The sequence below is a fragment of the Podarcis pityusensis genome (genome assembly GCF_964106645.2).
Source record: "Podarcis pityusensis genome assembly, chromosome: 12".
In the NCBI taxonomy this organism is placed as follows: Eukaryota; Metazoa; Chordata; class Lepidosauria; order Squamata; family Lacertidae; genus Podarcis; species Podarcis pityusensis.
The window spans coordinates 21,963,040-21,985,400 of NC_138037.1; the positions used below are offsets into that span (position 1 = coordinate 21,963,040).

Here is a 22,361-nt window from a genome sequence, read left to right on the forward strand (position 1 = left end):
TTTCTACATGTGCATCATGCAACTTTAGATAGTTACCATTGAAATATATTCAACAAAACTAGACCATTCCAAAGTGTAGGTATGTTTTTACACAAGGACCATGACATCACAGAAGATGGTCAGAAGTATTCATTTGCTTTAGTCCAAGGTCATTTTTTCCCTAATCTTTTTCACAAAGATTTTCTCAAGTAATTGTATTTGATGGTATAATGTATTTAACTGGTTGGTGAAGTAATGGAAGCTGTTTCTGAATATTTTTTAGGGAGGGCTACTTCCAAATGAATTACTTGATGTGTTGGACACTTGTTTCTTGTTATTAATTGGGAAATGTTGGGAGGTGGTTTGGAAGCCAGAAGTGGGTTGTCAATAAGAAAATACAGGTAACACATTAACGATAATGTTTGTGGTGGTTGCTGGATCTGTGTAGGTTTTGTGTGTTTATGGTCTTACTGCTTATTCTGATAGTTCTACCAAGAAAGATCTTCAATTAGATCATGGAATGTTTTTTTTAAAAAAAAAATCTGTTTTCTGTGTTGCTTTTGTCCCTTTACGAAAAAGGTGAGACGAGCCCACCAAAAGGTACATGGCGAAACATTCCCAGTATCATGAGAAAAACCTTTGAGAAGAAGCCATCTGCTGCTGGGACTTTTGGGGTCAGGCTAGATGACTGTCCCCCGGCTCAGAGCAACAAGGTCTGAGTTAAAAATCACGCATTTACATTTTGCTTTGAAAATGTGTCTTGTGTTCAGAAAACATTATGGGGAGGAAGTAGTAAATCTCTCTCTCTCTCTCTCTCTCTCTCTCTCTCTCTCTCTCTCTCTCTGATTTTTCAGTATATTCCACTAATAGTTGATATATGCTGCAAACTTGTTGAAGAAAGAGGCCTTGAGTATACCGGTATTTATAGGGTTCCTGGGAATAATGCTGCTATCTCAAGCATGCAAGAGGAGCTCAACAAAGGGATGACTGACATCGACGTTCAAGATGATGTGAGTGATGTCATGTGTATTTCTGCCTCAATAAAGTTTTAAGTTTTCAGTTAACTATAGGCTAATAAGAATGCTCTTGTTTCTCAATTCTTAGAAATGGAGAGACTTGAATGTCATAAGTAGTTTACTGAAATCCTTCTTCAGAAAGCTTCCAGAACCCCTCTTCACTAATGGTGAGTTTTCTCTTCCTATCAAAATGGCCTTTTTAAAATAAAAGCTGTGTTGTAAATTCCTTATGGTAGATTAAACCAAATAACTGTTGTGATAATTTCTAAAGAGTGTCTAGTTTACTCCCAGTCCTTCTGCCTGTGACTCTACTGAATATATAGTCTAGTTGCTTGATGAACTATTTTCTTTCTTCCTTTTCCACTTATACCAAGTTATGAATTCAGTCATTAAACATTGCTCTCATTCATTTCAGTGTTTCTTAACCCCAACCACCTTCTTTTACCAGTTTCTAAAAGGGATTTAAGACAGGGAATGGGACCAATAACTCAGCTTTGGATGCAGAAGGTCCCAGGGTCAATCCTGACACCTGCAGCAAAAAGGAGCAGGTAGAAGGCGATGGGAAAGTCTTTCCTCTGCCTGAGAATCCTGAAGAGCTGCTGCCAGACAGTGCTGAGTTAGATGGTACTGTGGTATAAGGTAGCCGGCCTGCACAAATTGTGGCCCAACTCCATCAGTCATATGTTGTAGGGTGTCAGGTGTTTGGCTTTATAAGCAGGAGCTTTCGTGAGCCCATGTGAGCTGCCGTTCAGGGTTGTTGAGTTGTATTTGGGTGGGCTGGTCACAAGTAGTCATGCAGGCCTACTTGTAGGCAGGTCACAAGTTGTTGTTCACAAATAACGTGCTCAGAACTTGTTGCTGTTTCTGTAGTTGTTGCCCTGCTCCTGTGCCTTTTGAGAGCAGCTTGAGATAGAAATTGAGCCAAGGCTTCACCACCTGCAGTTTATGTGTGCCAGGTTCCACGAAAAAGGTGGTTAAAGTAGCTGCTAAAGGTGGAGTTATAGAGCTCTTGGAGGTTATGGTTTATATTAATATATAGTCTTTTGCAAAAAAATATGTGCATGTCTGAGAAAAATCTAAATTTGAGTTGCTGGTCGCCTGACCTTGGTCAATGAATCACTTAAGTAAAATCTATACTTTGATTTCAGTTTGGGAAACTGTTGTATTTTTTTTTCAAATAGAAAGAGGGGAGATTGAAATTAACAAATGCTGGAATAAGTTTGGATTTAGTTATTTAAGAACAAACCCCTCTAGACAAATCTTTCCTTATTTGAAAGTGAATAGTTACAATACAATTAACCAGTAGTATCTAGATGATCTGAAATTTATCCTAACATTGTCAGATGTAGTTTTATTCAGGCAGACTCTGTACATTCATTATGGTTTTGTACAAATGGAATAGTTTCAGATAAAGTACAAATGAATGACAGGGTATAATTTTAAGCCTCATTTCATCACTGTTTGATAGAAATGAGGTGTGATTTTTTTACAATTAAAATTCACATCATGTTATTAGAACCTCTTATGGAGTTAATTTATAGCCTATATAATATGTTTTTGTTGAATTTCTAGTAGACAGGATACAGGGACTCAGGCAGGCTGAATCATCTGCTTGCTTTATGATGAATTTATAATGTGTATTCCACTCCTTTGCTTAAGTCATATTGCATTCCTTTTCTTTTCCTAATAAAAAATCTGTTAGATTATATATGATGTCCTGCAATAAAATAATTTTTTTTCTCTTCAGACAAATATGCAGATTTCATAGATGCCAATAGAAAAGTAGATCCTGTGGAACGACTAAAAACACTAAAAAGGCTGGTATGCTGATTTTATATACCCACTTAGGCAAATTATTTGTGGTTATGTATGATTCTTTTAAAGCTGTGCGATATAATCATGTGTTTCAGATCCGTGATTTACCTGAACACCATTATGAAACACTCAAATTTCTCTCTGCACATTTGAAAACGGTGGCAGAAAACTCGGAGAAGAACAAGGTAGCTGGATTATGTGTTCAGAGGGTTTATATTCAGGATTATTGGGTTTCAGGGGTTTTGTTTTGTTTATCAAGTCATAATGACAGCACTCTGGTTTTCATGATATTCAACATAGTCCAGACCATTTGGGCCCTCACTTCTTTTTGAACCTGTGTTCACTTTTTCCACTTGGCGAGTTTTAAGCCATGGTGTGAGCGTGGGGAAAACCTGTGAAAAGCAGCTGAAGAAGCATAAAGGGACTTTGAAAAACTCATGAGCTGCTGTAAAATAGTGGCCACCCCAACTCTTAGTGAGCTGCTTTCCAGTTGAGGTTTGGAGGAGAAGAAGGAAATTCCAAGCCTGAGATGAGGGGGATGGGGATGGGGAAGTGTTGTGTTGAACCAGAGATGTTTTGCTTTCTTTCCCCAAAGTGGTGAACTCAGGTCCGCAGCAATGTTTCTTTCCCTCCAGCTAAGCTGCATCTAGGGCTAATGGGCAGAGGATGGATGGGAAGCCCCCAGGTGGAGTTGCTGCATGGTGTGCTGGCTAGGAAACCCCTAGGAATGAGCAGAGGGTTGCAAGATTAAGACCTTTTCCAGGGGAAATGTACCTTTTAGATTCAGTCGGGAGCAGCTGCAGCTCACAGGTTAGCTTGCAGAACTGCAGCTGCCTAGGAATGTTGTGTGCGCAGCATTGGCTTAGAGCCTCAGAACTTCTTAGGGGAGCAACGCTGAGCTCTGCATCTTTTGCTTGGGAGGCCGCTGAGAAGGAAGGGTAGGATTCATTTGCTAACATTTGCGGTTCTTTACGTCCTGAAGAATCATAGAATTGTGGAGTTTCAAGAGACCCCGAGGGGTCATCTAGCTCAACCCCCTGCAATACAGGAATCTCAACTAAAGGTGGCCATCTAACCTCTGCTTACTCCCAGTATGATTAGAAAATGGTGTGCTAAACGGAGCCATGTTTTGGACACTTGTTAGCATTGGGGTTGGAGGGTGGGAGGTTGCCAAGGGTTGCTATGCTGTTCTTTAATCTGCAGAGTGAACAGCTAGAAATCACTAGTAAAATCTGCCCTTTTGTCAGAAAGAAACATAAACGGGGCCCTGCTGGATTAAACAAACTATTTACCTATCCCAGCATCCTTTTCCTCACAGTGACTCACCAGACCAGATGCCTTTGGAAAGCCAACAACGCATGCATGCAGTAGCGCTCTCCTGCTCAGGTTTCCCAGGAACTGTTATATAGAGGCACATTGCTTCTTATACTGGAGATAATGCCATGCCTAGTAGCCATCGATAGCCCTATCCTCTATAAATTCATCTAAAGTCAGTTTTTGCTTTTATAGAGGATGTGAAAGTATGTAACTGCATTCCCTTCTTCAAACGAGTAAATCACATTTGTTTTCTTATTGTCAGATGGAACCAAGAAACCTGGCGATAGTATTTGGTCCAACTCTTGTGAGATCATCTGAAGACAACATGACACACATGGTTACCCATATGCCAGATCAATACAAAATTGTAGAAACACTTATCCAAAAAGTAAGTGAGTTTATTTCGCTGTCCCAGGAAAAATTATGCAGGCAGAGCTGCTCGCTTTAGCTAGACTGGGTTTGATTCTGATTCTCCTTTTTTGATCTGCTCAATCCTCCTTTCCTTGTATTTCGGCGTCATCCACATTTTCATGATTTCACTTTTGTGGGATTTTTCACTTCTTTTATTTTAAATTGTAGCATGACTGGTTTTTCGCAGAAGATGATGCTGAAGAGCCCCTTGTAAGTACTGACCCTTAACTATTTGGATTCTGCCTCTCTTAATTTAGGCCCAACAGTAAAGTATCTCTACAACGAGCACATATTCTCCATATGTGTGAAACTTGCTCATCACAAGCAACTTTCTACCCCTCTACTATCATGCAGTAATGAAAATAGCAAATAATGTGCCACTTACTGTGAAGTTGTCTCAAACAGAATAGTTTCCCCTCTCCATTTCCCTCTGTTTTGGGGGCGTGCCCCCCCCTAAAGTTTTACGGAAATGTTAGATTTATTGAGGAATTGGTTCTTAGGTGAATAATTGCAGTTTACTAAATACTGTTGAATCGTGATGAAGCCTCTGACTTTGACACAATGATGAAGAGATCTTTGTTTATTAACTGTAGACAGCAGTTCAGGAGGAAAACACAGTAGAATCTCAGCCAGTGCCAAACATAGATCATTTACTCACCAACATTGGAAGGACGGGAGTATCTCCTGGAGACGTATCAGGTAACTCTTGCCTGGACAGTGTTAGTCTGTAGGCTAGAAAATTCTCTTCTAATGATTTGTTATAATCCTCTATTTCCTTTTATTTGCTAATCACTTGATTTCCCCCCCAATCTAAATGATTGAAAGTGTTTTGTTTAAAGGAGAGCAATGGTTAGGCATGTTGCATGCATGTTCTGTGTTCGGGATGCATTCTTGGACAACCAAATTGTAATTCTTAGACCATGAGAACTATGCATGCTCACTATTGTGTCATTAACCATGGTTTTTCATGTAATTCTTACCATGAGGTGAACAGGATTCCTGCTAGTGTGTAAGTGGTCGATGGTATGGCAGAAAGCTTTAGCTTCCACGTTCTGTTCAAATTGCACTGATTTGCAAAGTCAGGAAGGCTTAAAGTTCACTTTGTTTGAAAACTAACCACAATTTTTCCCTAAGTATTTTGTAATAGGTTATGTTTCATATTTTGCTAAACAAGTTGCTTCTATTTAATGACTGCCACCTTATTATTCTGCTAAGTACTACTACTGTTGCAAAACTCTTACTCTCTTGGTGACGTTTTCCCACACTGCCACCATAACCGTTTCACTAACCAAGCATGTTGTTGATCACAAATGTTATCCCTTTGTTTCTAGTTTGTGTTTTAGTCCGTAGAAGACTTTTTTCAGCATTTTATTGAAACAGTCCCTCTATCCTGATGTTGAAACAGGAGAAGTGGGAGGAGTCTATCACACGGTGATGTCACTAGTGGACTCTGTGATGTCACTTATGGACAGCTGGAACTGTAGGAAGAAGGAGGACTGTTGCCCACATTGTAGCTGCCTTGTCTGCAGAAACCCCCGTTTCTTGTAAATGCACAAAGAATTAGTTGATCTGTACTGTAAATTTTTTTCTTTTAAAGAGTATTTGAACAGATCAGTGCTACTTTTTAAAAGTGTTTCTGCTGTTTCTTGTTATTTCTGAAGCAGACCCTGAGGAGAAATAGCATGGTATGGTCCACCAGTCTTTCTAGTCATTAGCCATGTGTCAGAAGGGGCATGGCATGGGGCTCAGCTCATTAATTCTGAGGTTGGGATGGGGACCCCCTGAGAGTTTGGAGAATGGCAAAGTCAAACATCGTTTGGTCACTGTGCTAGCCCCTCCTTATCCCCTTTATAGCTGTTTAACCTCTGTCCTCGTTTTCTGCCAGACAGTAAAATTATGGTGTCCATTTTTCCATTTCATAATAGCGCTTCTTTTTTGAGACGAGTACAAAACTGATAGCTGTGGAAATCTAGTTAGCAACAATTTGAAATTTCCTTAATGTGTAGCTCAGAGGAGCACCTGAAAATGAAACTGGGGCGCCTTCACATGTAAACCCCAGGGCAAACAGTTTGGCAGCATACAAACATGACTTGCCAAAAAGAACGTTTGAGAATTGTTTCAGAAGTAGCCAAAGGCTCTTAAAAATTAAAAATAAAATAAAATTGTGCATGTTATTTACAGGAGCGTACAGAGTACAATCCTGAAAAGGTCTCTCAGCTGCGGTTTTGCAGGGCTGTGTATTAGGACATTGAATAAATATTAGTATTTCTGTTCTGCTTTATTTAGAAGAACTTGGCTCCTTTGCCATTTCTGTCATTTGAGCTGATTCTGCCTACAACTCACGGCATCCTTTCATGGCGGTGGCTTTCTGTGGTGCAGCTTGCATCTTTGTGAGCTCTTCTTACCCACTTTGTTCTGATTATTTATTTATTTTGTTACTTGTTTGCTCTCACATTTTGTTCTGTGCTTGTCTTCTTTCATACGTCCGGCATTGTCTATAGAGTGAGATCAAGCTCTGTTCAGTGATGACTAAAGTGCTCTATTTTGACTTTCTCTCTCTCAACAGATTCAGCTACTAGTGACTCTGCAAAATCTAAGGTAAATCATTGCACTTTTAAATTTTCTTCTAGCTAAATATTTATCTGGTGTGTTACTTGCATACAGATGTGGGGAAGTCGACCAATGCCACACTCCTGGTATTTTAGTGCATTTCAGTGCAATCCTAACAATGTCTATTCAGACGTAAGTCTGATTAAATTCAGTGGGTCTTTCTCCCAGGTGAGTAGGGCGAAGATTTGCAGTTATAATCTTCTAAAGGTCAAATCCACAAAAGGATTGAAAGTCTTTTATTGTAAATATAGATTATATTGCAAAAGGCACCGGCAGCACCACTGGCGCAAGAAGAATAGTATAATAAACGGAGCACTATACTGTACTGTAATTAAAGGGTGTTGAGTACATTCAGGAAACTATATGTAATATTAGTTAATAATAAGGTCTCTGCCATGGGTGTCCATTTTCTGTTTTTTAAAATATTATTATTATAATATTGTTTTTCATGCATTTTTAGCCTATTTTGTACATCACCCTGAACTATATATGGAAGGATAATAATAAATAACAACAGTAATAATAAAATATTTGCAAATTGCAGTCCTGAATTAGCATTAGAAGATAGTGTTACTGTTTGGATATGGCATACATAATATCCTGACTTTCAAAATACATTTTAATGATCATCTTTATCTATTCTGACAACTTTTGGGGAGGGAAATATCTTCAACTGAGCAGATCCTAGTAGAACTCAGTAGGCAAAGGCTCTTTGGCCCGCACTACCTTCCTTCTGATATTCTTCCTTATGTTTGCTCTGGGTAGTCTATTCCTAAGACAAAGGGAGCCATTTCAGACCAGGTGACTGTAGATCTGTGCTTATTAATTAATTGGTGAATTTATTAAAGAAATCATCTGGCCCATTCCAGATGACTGTTCAGTGACAATGGTAGAGCTTTCTCACCTTGCCCATTTAAAGTAAGAGTCCAAAAATGCTTCTTTAGATGACACACATTTTAAATGTAAGCTTTTATTGTGTCAAACAAAACATGGGTTTTTTGTTTTCTAACCTCTGACGACAATTATGACGGTATTTCGTTTTGTTTACTTGTCTGCCCCATACAGGGTTCTTGGGGATCTGGAAAGGATCAGTATAGCAGAGAACTGCTTAAGTCCTCCATCTTTGCAGCAGCCAGTCGCAAGCGGAAAAAAACAAAAGAGAAACCGCAACCCAGCAGCTCCGAAGATGAGTTAGATAATGTGTTTTTCAAGAGGGAGCAAGGGGAGCACTTTTGCGGCAGTTCGGCAAAAGATAACCCACCTAAAGAGGAACCGGAGAAGGAAATGGCAGGGAGAAATGCGAGAATGGTAGCTCCAAAGGAAAAAGAGAGCAGTGTTAAGAAGCCTTCTGTGGCAGCCAAGGGGGAGGCTGCGTTGCCAAGGAAAGAGTGTGGGCCCTCGGAAGACCCTACAACACCTTACCACCAAAAATATATGAGATCGCCAAATCTCAGCTTCCGGCTAAGTACCCAGAGAGATTGTGTGAAACCACCTGTTTGTCAAGCCTCTTCTCAACTGGAAGAAACAGTCTCTGACTCAGGCACGATGCTTAGCACTTCTTCACAGGCTTCTCTGCACAGATTCTCCTGCAAAAAGTTGGCCAACCCTGGTGAGTTTTTAGCAGCTGATGTCAGCTCCATCACTTCTGATTACTCCACAACTTCATCTACCACGTACCTAGCTGGTTTGGATTCCACCATGCTAAGCCCCGAGGTGCAGTCAGTTGCGGAGAGTAAAGGAGAAGAGGCTGACGATGAGAGAAGTGAACTGATCAGTGAAGGTCGCCCTGTGGAATCGGACAGCGAGAGCGACTTCCCCGTTTTTGCCACGGGCTCTGCAGTGGAAAGGCTGTTCAGGGGGAAGACGCAAGACGTGGCAAAGGGCAGCCGGAGGAACTCTGAAGAAAGCGAAGTCAGTTGCACAGAGGGAAGTTCAACGCCCAAGCTGGACAACCGCAGACTGTTTAGCTCACACAAACTTATTGAATGTGATACGCTATCCCGGAAGAAATCAGCCCGGCACAAGACAGACAGTGAAGGCTCCGGAGATGCCAAGTGTGAGAAGGAGTCTCCAGCGGTGTCCAAAATGTTTGACATCATGAAGAAAGGAAAGTCAACCAGCAGCTTAGCTGCGTCGGCTAGAAGTGAGCCTGAAAAGCAGGAGCCCACATGGAGACTCAAGATTACAGACAGGTTAAAACTGCGGCTCAAGTCGTCCGCAGATGATATGTTTGGAGTAGGCAGTCAGAAATCTAACTCTGCAGAGACCGCCAAGAGAAAGAACATCAGGCGAAGGCACACTTTGGGAGGCCAGAGAGATTTTGCTGAAATAAGTGTTCTGAATTCTTGGAAAGTCCAAGAGAAAAATCCCAACAGGGAGAAAGATGCTTCAGCCGTGAACCGGCTGAAGCCCAAATGCCCAGCACAGGACCTCTCCATTTCAGACTGGCTTGCACGAGAGCGTCTACGCACTAGCACAACCGACCTTAGCGTGGGGGAAAGTGGAGAGCCCAAGCGGGAGAACACTAGCAGAGTAGCAGATTCGTCAAAGACAGACCTCTCTTCGTCTGCAGAGATGTGGGCAGAGGAAGGTGGCTCTTCTTCTAGTAGTAGTTTGACTCTGGTTCCTCGAACACCAGTGTCAGGATCGCTGCAGCCACTAGACCATGTTAATGGAGAAAGCTACCAGAATATGAACAAAAGCAACTTCAGCCCAGCAGTTGATGCCCATCCTCATAAATTATCTGGGACCCAGGTGGTTAGATCTCGATTCTACCAGTATCTTTGAAATGGAGAGAGAAATTCAGATGTCCACTACAGCAATTCAATTAGCAGCTTCTCTTTTAACACTTTCCCAGTTTTTCTGTATGTGTTTCTTTCCCCCTGTATGATGTTAATTTGCAGCTCTCAAAGGAGGTTTGTTTCATCTATATGCGCTGTGGAAAAGGTCTTTATGGTGCATTAATACAGCCACAATATTGGGTGGGAGGGTAGAGTCTAAAATATATATATATATATATATATAAATATATATAAATATATAAAAATAATTTTATTTTAAATAAAAGTATATTTGATTGCTGCATACACATGTGGAACAAAGCATCTAATGCAACATGTTATGTAATGTGTACATGTTTTTTATGACTGACAACTGGCATTAGTATGCAGGAAAAAAATGTTCTTTTGGCTTTAGTCACTAACAAGTGCCTCATCAAAAAAAAAAGTTCATTTGGTTTGTTAGGGTGCCATAATAATTGTTAAATTAGAGGATGTTAATATAAACAACAAATGAATACATTTTACTGGTAAGAAGTTTCATGACATTTTACAAATTTTAACACAGGTGGGTACAGAGCTTCCATTCCTTAGGCATTCCAGTTGGATTTCTGAGTTTTATATTCCAGTTTTAATACAGTTTTTGAGTTTTATGTGACTTGAATTTTTAATCTTTCTGTAAAATAAGTAACTTAAATGTATATACTCCATCTGTATCTTTTCCTCAGATACCAGATTTGATATAAATGTTGTAACATAGGCGTGTAGATAGTGGATCCTGGATGGAACTGGTTTCTTTTATTGAGAATATAATTCTGCATGAAGACTTTAATGAATCCAAATCTGTATCATGCCTGTGTGCATACCCGCTTAAAACACTGGAAATAAAATTGTTTTGATGGTTCTTTGCATGGACTGACTTTCCTTAAAGGGGGAAGAATGAAAAATGTCAAGTTCATATCATCTAAGTTCACTGACTATACCCACCCAGTATGAGAAAATGAAAAGTGTTGCCAAAAAGGTCCATGATGTAGGAAATGGTTATTAAAATAACAGATGAATGCTTTGAACAGGGCTTGTTTGTGAATTTTATTTAGGGATGGGGCTGATGGTTTAACATGGATTAATTGTTTTGCAGCCCACTCTTATTGTCATATTGTTCTTGCAAACAGAAGCCTCTACTGAGAATCACTTTGGATATATCAAAGACCTTGTGCAGGTTTAATGAGCGTCTGTTTTGTTTTGTTTGGATTGTAAGGACTTCCAAGCTCTGCCGCATGTTACTTTGGGGATTTTGGGTGAGGTATGCCCTACTGTGAGGGTGGATGGTGTTGGAGGAGATAATGTCAAAAGTGCCACTGGGCAGGTGAATCAGGGCAGATTCCCATGTTGAAATGATAATAAGCATGTTTGCAAGACAGAGGATGGTGTTTCTTGCAGTCTTATGGTCTGGGGTCTCGAGTCTTAAAGGCCTTACCATAGATTCTCTTCTGTGGCTCTGAACTGAGGTATTAGTCTCAAACTTTGAGGCATCTCAGACCCCCCTCCCCAAGTCACTAATCAGGTAACAGGAGTATGGCATGGTGGACATTTATTCTGGATTAATTAACACAGCACAAAGGCTGTAAGATATGAAAGCAAACCCCTTGGTCACCTCACTGTTCAAACCTCCATGGAAATTTCAGTTCCATTAGTAGGAAGCCATTGCAAGGACATTTTTCTTCACCGCACCTCCTCCAGTACAGAGTACTGCAAGAAAATAAGGACTGGTTCACGTATGCATTCAGTTTTCACCTTGAGGTTGCTGTGGTGTAAAAAATGCCAACTTGCATGAGCAGCAGCTTGACATAAATCTGTTGCTACATGCTATAAGGCTGTATTTTCAAGCATCCATCATAAACACTGTGCTATTAGTTTTCAGGGACAGGATCCCGATTCATTCAAGAGCTGTGGAGTGGATGAGGTGCTTATTTATTTATGTATGTGTATGTAGAAATTTATACCTTCAGAGCAGCTGGCTGACAGAAGATGGAGACACACATGGACAAGTGCCACAAGTGTTTTTGGTAGCTGCAGACCAACACCATTGTGTTGCATATTGGGGCCAATTCACACAATGGTAGCAGGGTGCTTCATTTCTATGTAAGCTGATGGAACTTGTGGAAAAGAGCTAATAGAAGTAGTTTCAGTAGCCTGCAGTTCAACACATTTTAGAGCTGTTTGCAATGAGTCATAATGTGCGCCCATACAACTTTGATCTACGGGCTGCGCTCTCCTGACTGTCCCATGACCTATTGAAATGTGCCAGGGTTTAAAAGAGAGTTTGTTCCATTTTGTGGATTGAGTTCCCTATGGAGATCAGTCAGGTACTGATGATGAGGTGCTTTCATAGGCAGTTAAAAGACCTTTCTGCTTACCTTGGTGTTTCCTGACTGTATGCAGTTCTCTTTTGGTTCTTGAAGCTGTAGTTGTTGAAATTATGACTCTCTTGATATTTGGAATGCTGGTTTTAATGATTTTATGTATATTGTGAGTTAGTTGTATTGCGATTCATAACTGTATATGTGAAAAGCAGTATATAAATAAGCTTCTTTGCACAAACTTGCTTGTATTCAGTCCAGATTGGAGTGAGGGTGGAATGTGGAGAGAAACAATCTGCTTTACCCCTAAGAGTTTTGTTAATGAACCTTGATTTTAATTTTGTTACGAAGTGATACAGCTTCAGACTTTTATCTCTGATGCTTTATACACCGTGTATGTTCGTAATTATTTATAATTCTATATGTGCACACCCTCGTTAGACTTTCTCTTTGGTGTTTTATAATCAGCTGCCTTTCACTGTCACATCTGGGGCCAGCCCTAACGTTAGGCAGAAGATTTTGAGTGTCACAAGATTTCCAGTGTCATCTCAAACTCAATATATCCAAGTCCCACTTTATCATACAGTTGAGCAGATAGAAAGGTTTCTTTTTGTCTTTGATTCTTCTGTCCCTTTGTTCCATCCTTTGTCAAGGCCTCTTGCTTCCACCATTTCAACGTTGCAGAAAATATGGCCTTTATTCTCTGCCCCTTTGGTGGAAACCCTGGTTTGAGTTTGTTGCCTCTTGCAAACTTTTCCACCTTGGAACGGCCCTTGTCTCTCTTAGCTGCTTCCAAAATGAATTGCCCCCCTTTTCCTTTGATCACAAGACTGGCTTCCTGTCTGCTCCTAGAGCCAATTCAAGCACTTAGTTCTTCCGTTTGATGTCTTCCATGGTCGCTTCCCTGTCCCTGCCCTCTTCTCCATTTGCCATAGAGGACTATGGTCCACTATAGGCACAAGCATCCCTGCCTGTAAAGCCTTCACTCTTACCACTCAGTCACCTTCTTCCACTATCTGAAAATATATTGCTTCCTCTACCCTTTTGGCCTTTACTGCATGATGCTAGTTGTCTCCCGTGTTAGAGGCCTCACTGGCTTCTGATAGATGTCAGGCATTTTGTGTCGCTGGTCTCATCCACTCTTGTGGATTTGGCAGGCAGCATTACCTTCAGGTTTCTCTTGAATAGCATTTTATGCCAATAGGCCTATGCAGTTGTCTAAGGTGTTCCTGATTGCTCAGCCATTTCAATGATTATTTTGTAGTGTTTTAAATCATGTCTTATGTTTTGCTGTGTACATGTTGTTCTGTGCCACCCTGATGCTTTATGATATGGCAGCATATATACTTTATTTCAAACCACTCAACGTCTGCTGTCTCCATGTAAGCCTTTGGAACACCCTCTGCCCCAGATCTCATGGACCCTACTGTAACTGAGTATATGTGACGGAAACACACAGTTTGCCTCTTCATGCCTCTCATGTGCCAAATTTCAGATTGTCAGGTTCTTAAGGGATAAGCCCTCTTAGATTGTAAAGTGTCACACATGCTGATGGCAATTGTGTTATTAATAATATACCCCAAAATCTGAAAATTCAGGTGCTTATCAGAAGTTTGTCTTGATATTTGCCATGGCATTTGGATTTATGCCTTCTTTACCCAGACTCCAACATTTCCAGGTTCACCAAGATTGGTCAAAAGATGGACACCAGCAGTCAGTGCTTTTGTAAAAAAGAGGCGCACTCATTCTTAAAAATCAAGAGTTAGCCTGAATGTCACCATCATTGCTTTGGGGGGGGGGGGCTCTGCCCCTCTCTTAAATAAGAGTTCTCGGAGTTATCCCTGCTCTAGGCCTTCAGCAAATGCGTAAGATGTTCATGTTCAAGGGAGAACTTTGCCCAATGACTGCTTGACTTGTGGGTTGATTGTGCTGGCTCTGCTGGCAGAAACATAATTTTGTTTTGTAGCTTTGTGTGTGGACTTTTTAAATCATGTTGAGAGCTGCCTCAATCATTTGAAGAGGGTGGATATAAATAAAGTTAGTAGCACTCTGGAGCAATGAGTGGTTGTAATGCTGAACAACTGGTAATGGTGGAAGTTTCCTAAACCTCTTCCCCCAAATGGTATATGAACCACCTACCACTCACCTTTCTACTTTTCTGGTAGCTTTGTCTACAAGGAGTAATATCAGCTAGTTGGAGATGGGGCTCTCAGAACCTTAAAAAAATTAAGGAACTTTCACATGCTGCATCAGCACCCAAGAATCCATCTTCCAAGTGAGCAGAAACTTTTCCTGTAAACTGAAATTGTTTTTCAATCTCACTTTATTCCTATATAGATAATAGATATGGATATTTATTTATGCATGCAGGGGCAAATGTAGCCCATCCACTGGGTGGACTGATAATGCAAGAACTTTATGTTTGTGACTTACTCTTAACAGAGTGTTGTTTTACTTGCTTCCAAAGGTATGCAGTTGCCAGAGGTGTGTCCTAGAAGTATCAACTATATAATTTGGAAAATTTGTTTTTTCACTGTATATTTGGACACTTAAGATATTGTAATCAGATTTTGCGTGATGGTTCCTGAGATCAAGGAGCAGGTTTTCTTTTATGTCTTGAAGTCAGCTGGCTGCCATTTTGGATTCAGATGGGAGACCATCCCTTTGAAAACTGCACTAATTTAAAAACTACTGGCTCCTTAAAATTCCTGAACAAGGTCACGTAAGAGGCTTCTGTTCACTTACATTTTTGCAGATTGCAGTATTGGGCCAGCACGATAATCTGCCGCACGTTATTATAAAACAAGCAAGACAAGCAGGATGTTGCCCCTATGTTAGTGGCAGCCACCAGTTGGGGATTCTAGGCTGTGGTCAAGCCGCACATGATGTAAAAAACTTAAGCTAATAAGGGAAAATACTGTGGTGTGTGCGTAACACAAAACTTTTGAGAGAGGATGCTGCATTGGACCTCAGCTTCCTATCATGATTTCCTGCAGAAAAATGGCCACTTGTAGACAAGACAAGCTGCCCTGCTGGATCAAACCATTGGCCCATCTAGTCCAGCATCCTATTCCACCCTCCAGCCAGAGGCCTATGGGAAACCCACAGGTAAGACCTGAGTGCAACAACACTCCCCACATGTGATTCCCAGCAGCAGGCATTCAAGGGCATCCTGCCACAGGCGGTATATAGCCTAGTAGCCATTTACACACTGTCCTCTGTGTACGGCTAGTGCTGGCCCTACCATTAGGCGGGTTGAGACAGCTGCCACTGACAAAACGTAACCTGCACAGGTAAAACTAGTGCATTTTGGTCAATGCATGAAGTTGCTCACCTTCGTATGTATTTATAACAAACAGCAGACACAACCCACCACGACTTTAAAGTGCTTGTGCCCTTTTCTTTCAGTGGGCTAGTATGAAAACTACAAAATAATTGATTAGTGTCAAAATCATACCACAACATAAGCATGCAGCCCTTTATTTTTGCAAAGGTTTTTTTTTTTTTTTTTTTGCTTCTGTATTATAGAGTTGTACAAATAAGATATTTACAGAAAGAACCACTCGCCTTGCCACACAGGTTGCTTTTTGAAACCCATCCCTGCCCACCCCCACCCCCCTTGGCAACTCCCAATTGTCCCTCACTGACCTTTTCCCAAAGTGTACTTGAGAACCATGCATAAAATGGACCTTTGGTGTCAAAAACTACTCTTGTCTGTGCCCAGCCGCATACTGTACTTATATTTTATATTTATATATTTATATTTATATATTTATATTATAATATGTACAGAGGTTTTTCCATTATACAGAACAGTACAGAAGTATACACTTTAAAAAAATAATCCACATGGTAGTACTACATGATTTACCCAGGTCTCAGTAAAATGGAAAAATGAAGGAAGCAAAAGGGAATCAGCAAATGCCTAAATGTAAAAACAATTTTTTTCCTTGGCATCGCAAATTGTTATTAAATATAATCTGAATGGCAGTGCAATAGGTAAAGTTGCCTCCTACCACGTCAGTCTCAATCTTAACTCTTGTCGCTTGTGCAGAGGAAGGTGTTCAGCATAACTATCAAAATGTACGTTATAATAGTATCAAATGTTTTGGCAAAAAAGATTTCTGAAAGTAACCATGAAGGGTTTTTTTGTTTTTGTTTTTTGACAAAAATAGAAATCTGTAACAAATTTGGATAACACTAAAATAAAAGAAAAATATCTTAGTTTCAGTTTTATAATTTTGCATTATCACACGATGTTTAGTTCTCATACTTAAAAATAGCTTTATACAAAATAACTCGCTTTAATACACTTTATTTTCATGCTCGATCCATGTCTGTGCACTCATACTTCTAGTTTCATTCATACTCCCATTGTACTTTTTGTAACAGTTTCTGGCTGAAGGGACCCCAACCACCCCCCACCCTCGCCCTCCCCCCTCTTGCATTTTGACAGCAGCGAATGCCTACAAAACTACTTTTTGTCTCTCACTTGTAATAACCCAGTATTTAGCACAAGTTTCAAATTTCAGCCTGAAACTCTACAGCAAGTTTGGTATGCGCTCCTCAGCTGCAATACCGGTGGGCAATGTCGACATCAGCAACTGAGAAGATTTTGTCTGCAACTTGCACTAGCCGGTATAGAGCTTTTAAGTTGATTCCTTGGTGATGGAGGAAGATGGGGCGGGTTTGCTGACACTTCCGTTCTGGGACTTGTAGCTGGTGAAGCTGGGTGTGTGGATCGAGCGGATGCTCTTCGAACCTTGACTCAGTGATGGGGGAGAGGAGGAGGAGGAGGAGGGAGAGGAGAAGGAGGACGAGGAAAAGGGAGCTGGAGGAAGAGGGGGTGGCCGGCCATTTTGAGTCTGTATTGAGAATGAAAGAGGATGGTGACCTTTACCTGTGTGAGCGGGACTCTGGAACTTCAAGGAGCCATTCGAGACAGAGGGGATGAGGGAAGCGGAATGAGGAGGGCGACCTGTTGGAGGACTGAGAGGGTTAGAAGAAGGGGCAGAGGCTTTAGTAGGGGGGCTCAGAAGGTTAGTGCTATCACCGCTAGAAACAGAGCTACTTTTCCCAGAGGTGGAAGGAAAGGCTGGGATTTTTGAAGCAGACAGGTTAGGGGAAGTGGCCTTACAGTCCCCACCAGCTCTCTTAGCACTTCCATTAGCCTGTAAATAAATAAAGATGGTGGGAGACAATTTAAGTCAACATACACAATAAACAAAACAAAACAAAAAAAGGAGCTGTATGGGATAGGCTTGCAGAAAGGAAGAATGGATATAGAGTCTCTGAAGCTGGCACTAAATCTTGCACCTATGGGCTGGACCTGGGAGGCCTCCCTCCCGCCTTCCTTCCTTCCCGCCGCCCCTCCCTCAGCTACGGGACAGAAGATGGACAGAGTGGGGGAGAAGCTGACAGGAGAAGAGGGTGGGGAAAGGAGGGCGCCACAAAAACTGGGCTGTTCACCACATTGGCCATGCTTGTAGGGTTGTTAGGTGAGGGTGGAAACGTTTTGGTGGGTGGTTAATAGGCTCTCACTGCGGTCTGTTAAACAGGGAGTTAGTATCGACAGTGTCATCTGAAATGCTTCAAACTGCATCTGTTCCCGTCGCTGACATTTAGGAAACTGCAGCCGAGTACTGGAACAAAACTCAAAAAAGCAGGAGATGGTTTACTGAAGACATGCGCAAGCATGAGGGAGGGAGAGAGAGAGACAATGCTACCATTAAATATTTTCATGCCCCCCCCCCCAATTCCCTGGATTTCCAGTTCCAGATTTCAGCGGGAAGACAAAAGTCCATTATTTGGTATCATCCAAGTCGGTCACTTGACTTACACATTTACCAAACACACACAATCCGCTTTCAAGTCCAACCCAAGCTTTGGGTTTAGGGTAAAACTACCTGTCTGTACTGGCGTTGATCCTGTAGCTTGTGCGGTTTGCTTGTTTTGTCTGCGTTGCTTTGCTGTCTACTTTTTGCGGCTGCAGGGATTGGCATCCTGCTGGTCTGTGACGTGCTGGTTGAACCCTGTGAGGAAGGTTGGGGTGCCAAGGGGAAGGGGAGAGAGATAAGGGAAACGTGGGGTGAGCATCAGTGCATGGGCAAGGTGGAGGCTCACGCACCATGGCCAAAGCTGCTTTGAGTGAGAAGGCAAAGCCCCCAAGACATGCACGGGAAGCACCAAAAGGATCCACACCACAAGGCACACCACTGGTGTTAATTCCAGGAATCAAAAATGGAGGTCAAAGGCTCAACTACAGATCAACCTACGTTTAACTGGCAGTCCCAGGTATTTTGATTCGCCCACAGCTGACCAAGCTTCCTTTGATTGCCCATCACCAATCAGCAGGAGAGATTTTATTTTATTTAAAATAAAACCACACACAAATCTATTAGCTGTTAGACACCTAATGGATGCACCAAACAAGCCACCCGAAAGGAAGCAAACCAATCAGAAGACACCTCTTGCTTAATGGTGATTATTACGGCAGATTTTGTTTTAGAAAGCAGCTGGAGTTGTGATTTCTCATACTAAAGTACCTTACGTGAAGTTGACGGTATTGAGGAAGGGGGTTCAACATCAGCAATAGTCTCTTCCAGCGCTAGGGATTCTTTTGGTGAGAAAAAGCCCGGGACAGAAGTTCCCTCCGATCGGGCTGGAGCTTCAGAAACTGATTTTGGGCTCATCTCACTAATAGTGCTCTCCAGTTGCTTAATAGTCTGCTCCAGGCTGTCCAGAGTCCTGTACGTGTTCTTTCTAATTTCTTCAGTCCTAGAAGTCTGTACAGTTAAGTTTGGCTCCTCCTTCCCGGAAGCGTCATCGGGCCGACTGCTCGGGATTTCAAACCTTTTTGCCTCTTTGTGCTGTTTCACAGTGCCGTCCTCCTCCTCCTCTTCATACACAACCACTTGCAAAGTTTTCTTGCCGGTTTTAGTCCCTGTGCGGATTGCCTGCGTAAGAGCAGCCAGCTGCTTTTTAGGAAATTTAAACTTGAATTTCTTCTTTGTATCGGGAGTGTCCAGCTTTGACTCTGGATGTGGCGCATAAATGTAAGGAGATTTCCTGAGATCCATCTCATCTGTTTCCTGCCCTTCAAGGAGTTTGGCTTGAGTCGCTGAATTAGACAGATAGCGTTGTCTGAAGTCCTGCTCAAATCTGCCGCTTGTTGCGTCATCAGCCCCATGACTCCTATGACTGTCTGCACTGGTAACTCCTATGTTACGGGCACCACGTGTCTCAGGTTCTTGGTCTTCTTCCTCCTCCTCTTCTTCCTCTATCTTCTCTTCTGTCATCATTTTTTCCAGCTCTTCATCACATTCCTCAAATATTGTTGAAAGTCTTTTATAAGCTGATCGGATGTCCATTGGCTCATCAAAAATAATGATTACCGGTTTTTTGTCCAAGCAGACCACGGGCTCTTCACTTTCACGGTTCTCTAGCGTCCCTTGTTGGGATGTTGCTTCCTTTCTGGAATCAATGTTCACAGTTTGCACATCTTCTCCCTGCCTGTTGACTATATCGTGGACCTCTCCACTGGACAGAAACTGGACTGCCGTTTTGGTAATCATGAAAGCAATGTTCTCCGATGGTGGGCTTTCATCACTCGGAGAGCTAGTTGGCGACTCTGCCTCATCCATACTATTTAAGGTAACATTTCTAGGTACCTTATGCCTCAGCACAACTTGATTATAGGCCCCAGCAGACATTTCTTGTTCCTCTGGAGACTTAGGAGAAGCCTCCTGAGTGTATGAGTCTGTTTGACTGACAGGAGTTGCCCCTGCACCACTGAGAGGCTCATTCTGGGGCGAACCATGACCAGTCTCTCTAAGTGCAGCATTGGTTGACCTTTGTCTTCCAGTTTCAACTGCGGGACATTGTGCTTCTTCAGGCCCCGTCTTCCTTTCATTGTCTAACACAATGGAGCAGTTTGTTTTCAGCTTAAGAGAATTTGTTTGTGCATACTCCTTATTCTCCAAAAGCAAATCTTTGCTGAAGGCAGAGTTTTCAGCAATTCTGGGAGCATCCGAGACCATCTCTTCTGTCTGGTGCTTGGGATGGTCACTATCTTTTGTTGCCTCCCCATACACCTAGGGGGAAGAGTTGCATTACTTAGTTACTGAGGGATACAACTTTTTTTTTTAAGGCTGGGACTATTTCCCCCCAATTATTTAGCACATCATCAGATAAAGTACAGATAATGTGAACGGGCCACTTTCTACATCAATGCAGAGCCATTTCCATGGTCTTCAGCGGATTTTTGCACCTCTTCCAGGGGTTTACTCCAAATCTGGTAGAACTTTGTATTACACACAAAACTATGCAGGCAGACAACACGGGTTCTAGAATGAGTCCTTTAAGCAACCCCTCCATAGACTTTACATCCTGTACAACATTTGTGCCATCTTGATAATATTCCTCCCTTTCAATGATTGTTTTGTATGAAACAGAAACCTTTCATTTAGGCTGTTGGACTAAACTTTGTTAGGAAACAATGACCACACCATTAGGACTAGAATGCTGACTGCTAACACTGAAGCCAGTTCTCCAAGCTGGCTAGCTCAGAAAGGCCTCTTCCTCTGGTATAACCATTACATTTGATTAGCGGGTGGGGTTTTTGTTTTTCTCCAGCTGGAGGGCTGCATTCTCCAGTGAGCAACCTTTCAGGGGTCACATCTAAGTGGAAGGTGGGGCAACGGAAGTGGCTCTCTTATCTTGGTACAGTAGGTTATGGTCCAGCCACACAAAAGCCAGAGGTTTTTATGTGTACACTCATCCATGGGCATGGTTAGAGTTCAAGGACACATGTCAGCCAGGCAGAAGAACTGGAGGAGGCTGTGGAGCAGGGGCAAAGAGGGGCATGGCTTAGGGAGAGCCCCTAGGGCAAGGCAGAGAGGCCCAGCAAGGCATCCCTACGGTAAATAGCTTTCGGAGCTTGTTTATTTAGAAGAGCTACATTTTGCAAAGAAGTCTTGCAAAACAATCACATTCAAACCTGGTATTAGATTAGATGGTGGCAAGAACATTGCTGGTGGCGTTTCCTATCCCTCATCCTCAGTCTCTCCTGATGTTGACATTAGTACTGAATGTCGCAACTGATACAAAAGTGGATTTTTACGCGCAGAGTCAATACCTTATTTTATAGGAATGGAGAAAAGCAAGAGGTCAAAATACCGGGTGTGGTTGAAGAGGCAGCACCCTAGGAAAAGAAGCAGCAGCTCCCACTGCAAGGTACAACGGTGTCTGTTTCTGCTGAAAATGGATTAAGTAGGTCTGCTGGCACAGCCTATGCATTTTGGCAGCAGGAACTGCTGCAAGGGCCCTTTTCCCCTGCGCGCACACACACACACACACACCCTGGCTAGCTCCAGCATCTACATGCAACACTACAACGGTCCTCAGCACTCGTGTGTATTGAGGTGGATTTATGACTCCTGGTTTGCAAAAACGACTCCAAAAGTGATTGGCTGCGGGGGAGATCAGGACATCTTGCCTTTGCATTTCAAATGCATTCCTGCTAGTTCAGTAAAAAAGTGCTCCCAACTTGTTACTCTGACCAGCAGGGCTACAAAAGGATGTGCAACGATGAGATAGAGAGTCAAAAGAGTAAGCCTGGAAGCAGCTGCTTCCATTGGTAGACTACAGTTTTAGTCTGTTCGTAACAGAAACAACTTCAAGCAAAATTGTTGCTGGACCACAACAAAAAAGGTATAGTCACATAATTTGAGAATATAGGATTGTCCATCCACATTAGATAACAATCATAGTCCATTGGCAGGATCTGCTACAGGTTTTGGAGTGCTCGTGGGCAAGGCAGCCTCCAGGCTCTGCCCCCCCAATAAGTAAGTGTAGTAGATCCATGGGGCTCTCTTCAGGAGGCCCCCAGCAAATGCTCAACTTTGCTGGGCCTCCATGTCCCAGCCTCTCCAGAATCAGAATTACTATCCTGTCACACTAAAGCCATCACAAGTGCAAGTTAACTACTTGTTTTTCAACACGGGTGTCTTGATTTTAAAAACACAACACAGTACAAGAGTCTGGAAGACAACTATCATTGTACAAGAGGCAACTTA

At 42.1% G+C, this 22,361-nt stretch overlaps 2 protein-coding genes across 27 annotated transcripts in view; one reads left to right on the forward strand and one right to left on the reverse strand.

Annotated features, from left to right (window-relative positions):
• Window positions 1–10,829, forward strand: part of ARHGAP21 (Rho GTPase activating protein 21) — a 103,630-nt gene extending 92,801 nt beyond the window's left edge. For all 6 annotated transcript variants that reach the window (XM_080974348.1, XM_080974349.1, XM_080974350.1 and 3 more), the window contains 10 exons: window positions 559–692; window positions 834–989; window positions 1,084–1,162; window positions 2,743–2,816; window positions 2,906–2,995; window positions 4,390–4,515; window positions 4,707–4,748; window positions 5,132–5,237; window positions 7,105–7,136; window positions 8,214–10,829. In XM_080974348.1, the coding sequence (XP_080830474.1) occupies window positions 559–692; window positions 834–989; window positions 1,084–1,162; window positions 2,743–2,816; window positions 2,906–2,995; window positions 4,390–4,515; window positions 4,707–4,748; window positions 5,132–5,237; window positions 7,105–7,136; window positions 8,214–9,935 (2,561 nt within the window). In that variant the 3' untranslated portion in view covers window positions 9,936–10,829. The remainder of the gene's footprint in view (window positions 1–558; window positions 693–833; window positions 990–1,083; window positions 1,163–2,742; window positions 2,817–2,905; window positions 2,996–4,389; window positions 4,516–4,706; window positions 4,749–5,131; window positions 5,238–7,104; window positions 7,137–8,213) is intronic.
• A 4,920-nt stretch (window positions 10,830–15,749) lies between these two features.
• The window catches only part of KIAA1217, a 370,991-nt gene continuing 364,379 nt past the window's right edge, over window positions 15,750–22,361 (reverse strand). For 19 of the 21 annotated variants that reach the window (XM_080974354.1, XM_080974365.1, XM_080974370.1 and 16 more), the window contains 3 exons: window positions 18,831–20,378; window positions 18,192–18,317; window positions 15,750–17,456 (listed from right to left, as the gene is read on the reverse strand). In XM_080974354.1, the coding sequence (XP_080830480.1) occupies window positions 16,935–17,456; window positions 18,192–18,317; window positions 18,831–20,378 (2,196 nt within the window). In that variant the 3' untranslated portion in view covers window positions 15,750–16,934. Of the gene's footprint in view, window positions 17,457–18,029; window positions 18,318–18,830; window positions 20,379–22,361 lie in introns of those variants that run through there. The other 2 variants (XM_080974373.1, XM_080974358.1) reach the window with 2 other exon arrangements.